This window comes from Pristis pectinata, chromosome 28 (assembly GCF_009764475.1).
Source record: "Pristis pectinata isolate sPriPec2 chromosome 28, sPriPec2.1.pri, whole genome shotgun sequence".
Lineage (NCBI taxonomy): Eukaryota > Metazoa > Chordata > Chondrichthyes > Rhinopristiformes > Pristidae > Pristis > Pristis pectinata.
The window spans coordinates 1385821-1395024 of record NC_067432.1 but is presented as its reverse complement, the minus strand read 5'-3'; the positions used below and the strand labels follow the sequence as shown (position 1 = coordinate 1395024).

Below are 9204 nucleotides of genomic sequence, written 5' to 3'. Positions count from 1 at the left end.
AAGGCTTTTGATAAGGTTCTGTATGGCAGGCTGCTCTAGAAGGTTGGATCGCATGGGATCCAGGGAGAGCTGGTGAACTGGATACAACATTGGCTGGATGGCAGGAAGCAGAGGGTGATGGTGGAGAGTTGTTTCTCAGACCGGAATCCCGTGACTAGTGGTGTGCCCCAGGGGTCGGTGCTGGACCCGTTGCTATTTGTCATCTGTGTGGGGAGCCGGTCAGTGGGTTGGGGAGCCGGGGGATCGGTCAGTGGGTCAGTGAGTCGGTCAGTGGGTTGGGGGGGGTCGGAGGTGGGTCAGTGAGTTGGTCAGTGGGTTGGGGAGTTGTCAGTGGGTCGGTCAGTGGGTTGGGGGTCAGTAAGTGGGTCTGGGGGTCAGTAAGTGGGTCTGTGGGTCAGTCGGGGGCCAGTCAGTGGGTTGAGGGGTTGGTCAGGGGTTCGGTCAGGGGGTCAGTCAGTAGGTCGCTCAGTCGGTCAGGGGGTCGGTCAGTGGGTCTGTGGGTCAGAGTAGGTTGGTCAGTCAGTCAGTGGGTCGGTCAGTGGGTCTGTCGGTCAGTCAGTAGGTCGGTCAGGGGTTCGGTCAGCGGGTTGGGGGTCAGTAAGTGGGTCTGTGGGTCGGTCAGTGGGTCAGGGGTTCGGTCAGGGTGTCAGTCAGTGGGTCTGTGGGTCAGTCAGTAGGTCGGTCAGTCAGTCAGGCGTTCAGTCAGTGGGTTGGGGGTCAGTAAGTGGGTCTGTGGGTTGGTCAGGGGGCTGGTCAGTGGGTTGGGGGTCAGTCAGTGGGTCAGGGGTTCGGTCAGGGGGTCGGTCAGTGGGTCACTGGGTCGGTCTGTGGGTCACAGTAGGTCGGTCAGTCGGTCAGGGGGTCGGTCAGTGGGCCTGTCTGTGTCTGCTACCTGCCACTGATGTTGCTGCCTCCCACAGCTGTTGGCAGGGACTCAGTGTCTGATCAAAGAGCTGCCCCGCGCCAGGTTTACCATATATAACAGCGAGCCAACGGCTCCCGGAGCAGTCTGGCCGCAGTCCCTCACATCAGCGGCGGCTTCACCTCCGGGGCTGCTGTTGTCGGACTTCGGTGGCGGAGACGAGGTGAGTGAGCGGTTCGGTAGTGGAGACGGGGTCGGGGCCCGGGGCACAGTCGGTGATGATGTTTCTCTGAAGTTTGAGGAATGACTGATCCAGGGGGAGGCGACGGTTCCCTCACCGCGGCCGTGGACCCGAGCTCCCCGCCGGGGATCAGACGAAACGCCGCCGCCCAGATCCAGGGAGCCGGGTTCGGTCCCGACCCCGCCGCTGTGGTTGGCGGGGTAATTGTCCGGGATAGTGGGGTCGGTGTAACTGGGTCACTGAGGTCCGTGTGGTGTTCCGACCGGTGGCGCTGGGCTCCGGTGGGAGAGGATGGGGTGGGGAGGGACCAAGAGGGAGGGCACGGCAGGCACGCTGCTGGGTTTAATTCTGTCCCATCTCCTGGTGAAGCTGAGGGAGGAGGTGACGGGACACGGGTAACCGGCCACAGGCTGGGACAGAGGCTGCGAACGGTGGAAGGTGGATCTGGGTCACGGTTCCACATGGACGGGGGAGGGCGGAGGTGTCCGCTGCGCCCGCTCCACCAACAGGACGCTGGCTTCCAGCTGTTGGTCCTGATCAAAATCCACCGACGACCCAAATCGGGAGCAAAGGTCACGGGTAGGAGAGGCGAGGGTGAGGGGGGCTGCTGGAAGGGGGAGATGAGGCGAGGAGTTGGGTCGCACTAAATCCCGAGTCCACCACTGATTCACCGACCTCGAGCCCATCCCCTCCGCCCTGCGGCCGTAGACCCCTCGCCCTACCACAACCTCCCCCCCCCCCAACACCTCCCCCCCCAACACCTCCCTCCCCCAGGGCCTCACCCCCCCAACACCTCCCCCCCAACACCTCCCTCCCCCAGGGCCTCACCCCCCCAACACCTCCCCCTCCCAACACCTCCCTCCCCCAACACCTCCCTCCCCCAGGGCCTCACCCCCCCCAACACCTCCCCCCCAACACCTCCCTCCCCCAGGGCCTCACCCCCCAACACCTCCCCCCCAACACTTCCCTCCCCCAGGGCCTCACCCCCCCAACACCTCCCCCCCATCACCTCCCTCCCCCAGGGCCTCCCCCCCAACACCTCCCCCCCCAACACCTCCCTCCCCCAGGGCCTCACCCCCCCCCCCCACCCAACACCTCCCCCCCAACACTTCCCTCCCCCAGGGCCTCACCCCCCTCCAACACCTCCCCCCCATCACCTCCCTCCCCCAGGGCCTCACACCCCCCCCCAACACCTCCCTCCCCCCCCCCCCCCCCAGGCCTTCGGATCACCAACATTTCCCAGTCCACAGGGACACGCCGGAACTCCCAAAGGTTTTAATGTAGAAGGCATGACCCGTCTGTGGCTTCGCTTAACCCCACCAGCACCGGCCTCGCACTGCCTGGCCGTCCAGTGTGGGAAGTGCTCCAGAGACCAGGATTCCACCACGTCTCCGGCGCTGTCCGTGTGGGACCTTCTCCCTGTGACTGCGGTTTCCTCCCACATCCCAGAGGCATGCGGCTGGGTGAATTGCCCCCGGTAGTCGGTGGCAGCATAAGCAGGGGGGAATTGGTAGGTATGTGAGAGAGAAGGGTCACGAGGGAATGGGATTGATGGGATCACTCTGAGAGCTGGCAGAGACTTGATCGGCCGAATGGCCTCCTCCCTGGTCATAACAAAGTACAAGAAAAAGTGGAACCACTTCTCCCTCAGGCACTGAACCATTAAACCTGCAGGTAGAACCTTGTTTGCCAGGTATGGACATGGTGGGATAATTGGCCCCCTCTCTGTCCTGTAATGAATAAAATTCAAAGGGCTGGCCTTAACCAGGGATGGTTTGGATTCATCCATTGTCAGTGTCTGGATCTCCCGCCCAGTCCGCATACGTTCCCTGACCACATTCCCTGCACCAACCTACCCTACTCCCAGCTACTCTGACCGTCTTCCCATCTCCTCGTTCATTTCCCCAACGCTGCACTTGTGCTGAGGACAGCTTCCCACTCAATGCACTGCCTTCACCACAGATCCCTCCCACCCCCACATGTCTGTCCCTCTCTGTCCCCACCTTCCCCCTCTCTCTCCCCCACCTTCCCCCTCTCTCTCTCCCACCTTCCCCCTCTCTCTCCCCCACCTTCCCTCTCTCTCTCCCACCTTCCCTCTCACCTTCTCTCTCTCTCTCTCTCCCTCCTTCTCCCTCTCTCCCTCTTTCCCTCCGCAGTTAGTTCTGACTTGCGGATTATTTCTTGTTTCCATTGTCAGTTTCTCAGATTTGTGTTTGATATTTAGGGATCTGCTCCCAATGACATTAAGTGAGATCAGGTGTTGATGCCTGAAGACCCACAGTCGACAAACCACATCCCAGTTGTTGGAACAGAGGTAAAGAGATGGACGTAAACTGGGCTGTGACCCTCCTGCTGTTTGGGATGGTCTGTGGTTCATCACAAGGTGGGTATCGAACTGGTCCTCTTCTGCTCTTTGGGTTTGAAGAAAATGTAGTTCTATTTTATGCTGTTCTGAAGTCCTTGGACTGAATTCGACAATGATCTGTTATGTGAAGACCTACCTCACATTTAAGCATGTTAAGTTTAGAATCTTAAGATCCTAGTATCTTTAGGATTTCAAGAACATGAAAATCAGGAGAAGGAGTTGGTCGCGGGTCCCCAGCCACTCAACAGGATCACAGTTACTCCATTCGCTGTCACTCTCCTGCCCAAAGCCATGAACCCTGTTCTCCAAACCTTTCACTGTCTCAGTCCTGACTGCACTCAGTGACTCAGGATCCACTGGTCCCTGGGGTAGATGCTTCCAAAGATCCACTGCCCTCTGGGTGAGGAAATTCTCTTCCTCTCTGCCGTAAGTAAGCAGTTGTCAACCTGAAACGATGCCCCAGTTCTAGATACCCCGCAAGTGAACTTGCTCTCCAACGAACCAACCTAAGGAACGTTTGTTGCTTCACTTCGCAGTCCAGAGTTTCCTTCCATATATAGTGACCAAAACTGCCCAGGGTGCTCACGGTGGGCCTCCTTCGTGTCCTCACAACTTGCTTTCTCACTATCCAACAAACTCGGAAATAAACTTGAACCCTTCATAGAGTCACACAGCACAGATCCAGGCCCTTCGGCCCAACCCATCCATGCTGACCACAGTGCCTTCCTGAGCCCGTCCCATTTGCCCGCATTTGGCCCATATCCCTTTAACCCTTTCCTATCCATGTACCTGTCCAAGTGTCTTTTAAACACTGTAATTGTACCGGCCTCTACCACTTCTTCTGGCAGCTCGTTCCATGTTCCCACCACCCTCTGTGTGAAAAAGTTGCCCCTCAGGTCCCTTTTAAATCTTCTCCCTCTCATCTTAAACCTGTGCCTCTAGTTTTTGATTCCCTTTCATAAAGCCACACAGCACAGAAGCAGGCCCTTTGGCCCAACTGGTCTATGCTGACCAAGATTCCCGTCTAAGCTGGTCCCATTAGACCGCGTTTGGTCGCCATCCCTCTGAACCTCTCCTATCCATGTACCTGTCCAAGAATCTTAAATGTTGTTAATGTACCTGCCTCACCCACTTCCTCTGGCAGCTCGTTCCATGTACTGACCACTCTGGGTGAAGTTGCCCCAAAGATTCCTATTAAATCTCTCCCCCCTCACCTTAAGCCTATGGCCTCCAGTTCTTGATTCCCAACCCTGGGAAACAGGCTGTGTGCATTCACCCTATCTCTGCCCCTCATAATATTATGCACCTCTATAAGATCAACCCTTATTCTCCACTCCAATGGAAAAAGTCCCAACCTTCTCAACCTGTCTCCATAACTAAGTCCCTCGAGTCCCGGCAACATTCTTGTAAATCTCCTCTGAGAGATCAGATCAGTCAAGATCTCATCAAGTGGCAAAGACTCGAGAGTTCAAGACTAAGGCACCCACTCCCAGGATTAAAAAATTGCACCATTGACACTCTTCCTGTCCATTTGACCCAGAATTTACGTAAAAGGTAGTTATTTTAATTTTAAAAAACCCTATCTAAGCCCCTCATTATTTTATACATCTCTATAAGGTCATCTAAGTTCTTAAAACAGTCTGTGAGAAATTGAGGTCCCAGCACTGATCTCTGACATAACCCATGGAGCTTGCTGACTTTACAAGACCCTCTGTTGGTTCACTAATCCTCGTCCATGCTGATTGCCAAGGCCCACGTCCTCTAATGTGGCATCTGCTCTGTGCCTTGGAGATCTGTGCAGATCCATGGCTCCACTTAATCAACCCTCTGTCTTACACCCTGAAAGAACCAGTATAGTTGTTAAACACCTGCTCCCTTTTGTAAAACTATGTTAACTCTGTCTAACCACACTTGGAACTTTCTGTTGTAAGATAAGATTTCTTTATTAGTCACATGTACATTGAAACACACAGTAAAATACGCCTTTTGCGTAGAGTGTTCTGGGGGCAGCCTGCAAGTGTCGCCACGCTTCCAGTGCCAACATAGCACGCCCACAACTTCCCAACCCGTACGCCTTTGGAATGTGGGAGGAAACCGGAGCACCCGGAGGAAACCCACGTAGACACGGGGAGAAAGAGCTCTGGCATCTCCTCGACGTGTGACGAGGTGGTCTGTCCTGCCTTTTCCCTGCTTTATCCTCTCCTCCCTTCAGTTACATCTGCAGTTTTCCAATTGATTGAGATCTTTCAGGATCCAGGGAATTTTGGAAGATCACAACCAATGGATCCACTATTTCTGCAGTTATCTCTTTCAGAAGCTGGGTCCAGGCATCAGGTCCAGAAGTTTCATCTGCCCTTTGTCACATTGTTTATCCCGAACTTTTGTGACGCTCTTTTGCCTTTTATTTACTGACTACTGTTACACCTTTCAAGGTGATCTCTTGTGAAAACAGATACCAAGTGTTTGTTTCCTGTTCCCCACGTCCACTCCCTCATCTCAACTTTCACACGGTTAATCTTTATTCGTGTTACTCTCCTTTTAAGGAACTTGTAAAAGTTGAGTCGGGATTGGGTTTATTATCACTGAATTGCAGGTCATGAAATTTGTTGTGTTGTGGCAGCAGTACAGTGCAAAGATATGAAATTACTATAAATTAAAATAAATAAATAAATGAATGAATGAATAAATAAATAAAATAGTGCAGGGGGAAGAAAAAGGAATAATGAGGTAGTGTTCAAGGATCGTTCAGAAATCTGACGGCAGAGGGGAAGAAGCTGTTCCTGAATCATTGAGTGTGGGTCTTCAGTCTCCTGTACTTCCTCCCTGATGGTAGTAACATGAAGAGGGCATGTCCCAGGTGGTGAGGGTCCTTAGTCATGGATGCCACCTTCTTGAGGTGCCCCCTCTTATAGATGTCCTCAATGTTGGGGAGGGTTGTGCCCGTGATGGAGCTGGCTGAGTCTACAACCCTCTGCAGCCTCTTGCGATCCTGCGCATTGGAGCCTCCACACCAGTTTTGCCAGTTTCTAAAATTCTCACAATCCTCAAACCACTACATTTCTTTGCAACTTTATAAACCCTTTCTTTCAACTTAAAACCATCCTTAAAGTCTAAGTTAGCCATGGATGGATCTCAATTCCTGTGGTCTTTATTTCTCAATTCTCAATGAATATATATTCCATTAAGAAACATTCCTTTGATGTTCACCACTGTTTACTGTCATACCTTTTGATTTAATTTCCCAATCCACTTTATTTCACTTGCCTCTCATAGTTAAATTGCCTTTATTTAAGTGTATGTTTTAGACTTAGAACTTTGCCCTCTAATTGAATGTGTAATTCCATCACATCAGAACCACTCCTCCCCAGATAGATCACTTCGCATCAAAGTGCTAATTAATCCCGTTCCATTTGGTGCAAGAATTCACCTTCCACAAACAATGCAACCACTTGACTGGCACCCCGTCCACCGGCCTAAAGCTTCACCCCCTCCACCACTGGCACGCAGTAGCCACAGTGCGGAACTTAATCCTGGCATCAGGATGGAAAACTTGAGGACTGAGAACATTTCAGAATTTGGCAAAAGAGGACCAAACATGGAGATGGTGGATGCACTGGTTGTCAGCTCCCCAAATCCACAGATTCCAGAACAGATTGGAAGGTGGTAAATGTAAGTCAGCCATCTAAGAAAGGACTGATCTTGGTAGTGGGTTTAGATTTTTTTATAATAAAATTATTCCAATCTATTCGTTATTAATTAATTATCATTTTTGATTACTAATATAGGGCATTGTGATTTCAAGTATGATTTAACACCATGTATTCAGTAGCAGTTTATCTCCTTTTTGATTCATGTACTCTGTATTTTCTTTGTGGAATTAATAAAAATATTGAAGAAGAAAGGACAGCGAGAGAGAGACAACTGGGAAGTATAGACGGGTTAGTCTGATGTCAGCACCAGAGAACTTGTTGGAACTATTATTCTGGAAGAGTAACAGAGCACTAAGAAAATGATGCTCAGATTGTGCTGAGTCTGCATAGACTGATGAATATGCATTCATGTGTGATGGTTCTGTTGGGATTTATTGATGTTGCAACTAGCAGGGTCGATAAGGGTGACCCAGTTGATATGGTATATTTGGACTCTTTGAAGATCTTGGATAAAGTGCGACTTGAGATATTATTAAACAGCATTAGATGCACATTACTGGGTGGTGTTACCTGGTGTGGGCTGAGGATTGAGAAAACAGAGTTTTGGAAGCTGGGACCGATAGGATGGTGTGCTCTGTCTGCTCACAATCTACATCACTGAGCTGGAATGGGGAGCAGGTGTAGTGTACCCAAGTTTGCTGATGATACAACATTAGTCCGTGGTGTGGGCAGCCAGGAGGATGCAGTGAGGCTTTGGGCCATCTAAGTGCGTGGGTGAAGATATGGCAGTGGAAAATAATGTGCAAAAATGTGATGTCACTTGCTTCAGTATTGCTTTAAATGGTAAGAGACTGAAAGGAATTGGTGTTTAGTGGGACCTCGGTATCCCGTTATCTGAAGCTGTGAAAATTAACATGCAGATACAGCAAGTGATTAGGAACACAAAAGGTTATGTTGGCCTTTAGTCCAAGAAGATTTAGTTGCAAGGGGAGAGGTCTTGTCCCAGTTATCTAGAGCCCTGATCACACCCATGGTCTGCTTACTTGTAACAGGAGCGGTGAGGTTGGGCAGAGAGATTCCAGGGGTGCTGGGTCTGTTGTATGAGGAAGGACTGAGGAGACTGGGTCTGTGCTGTCCAGGATGAGAGCTAAATTCATTGAAATGGGCAAATGTCATATGTGACGACAGGCTCCAGGAGTGGCTGGATAACAAGGAACTGGGAATTGGAATCTTTGAGTAAGTGATTGGGAGAAATGGGATTGAGAATAAAGGCAGGAATGGGAAGAAATCCCTTCACCCAGAGGTGATGGATCTCTGGAATCCAGACGCTGTGAAGGGTCAGTCACTGACTGCATCCAAGGCCGAGATCGATAGGATCTTGATACTAAGGGAATCGAGGGAGATGGGTTAGTGCAGGGAAGTGGTGCTGAGGTAGAGCAGGGAAGAGGGACTGACTAGGCCCTTCCTGCTTTATTTCTGACAGTGTTATGGTGCATGGTTAGTTCCTGGCTCTGTTGAGTGTGTTGATTCTAGCCTCGCACACGTTAGTACATCCCGACCACATCCCAGTTCAAGCTCTGAGTGTTGAACCCATGCATGTCTAAAGCTTGAGGCCGTAGGTTTAGGGTAAGGGGTAGGAGAGGGCACAGATTGCAGCTAACAGCAGGGGAAGGGGAGCACATAGATTGTTTACCTGTGTGGCAGGTGATGTAGCTTTGGTCACTGTTTCACTGCACTGAGCATAAACAATGGGCAGGTGGGGTGGCACCAAGTGAGAGGACTTTACTGGGTGAGGTGGTGAGGCTCGGCAAAGGACATGGAAGCAACTGGTGAGCGACAGATGAAGGAATAGGAAGCTGTTATCTATTCCTTCATCTGTCGCTCACTTCAAGCCTTGTGCTTTTGTTCATTTGTCTGGGATGATATTAATTTCCAGAGGGCTACAGAAATTCTTCCCAGATTTACTAAAAAGATTTCAATCCCCCTTGAGAAATCTGACAGACCAAAGCTTTAGAAATTTTATCTCCTAACAGCAGAAATCTTCAGTGAAGCTGAACAAGAAATCTGTTTTATCAATTAGTAATGT

The 9204-nt window shown here is 51.1% G+C and overlaps 1 protein-coding gene across 2 annotated transcripts in view; it reads left to right on the top strand.

Moving 5' to 3' along the window:
* Nucleotides 1-1009: 1009 nt before the first annotated feature.
* LOC127583826 (cartilage intermediate layer protein 1-like) overlaps nt 1010-9204 on the top strand; it is a 33579-nt gene continuing 25384 nt past the window's right edge. The window contains exons 1-2 of one of the 2 annotated variants that reach the window (XM_052040192.1): nt 1010-1085; nt 3328-3486. In XM_052040192.1, coding sequence (XP_051896152.1) covers nt 3426-3486 — 61 coding nt within the window. In that variant the 5' untranslated portion in view covers nt 1010-1085; nt 3328-3425. Of the gene's footprint in view, nt 1086-1586; nt 1683-3327; nt 3487-9204 lie in introns of those variants that run through there. The other variant, XM_052040193.1, reaches the window with a different exon arrangement.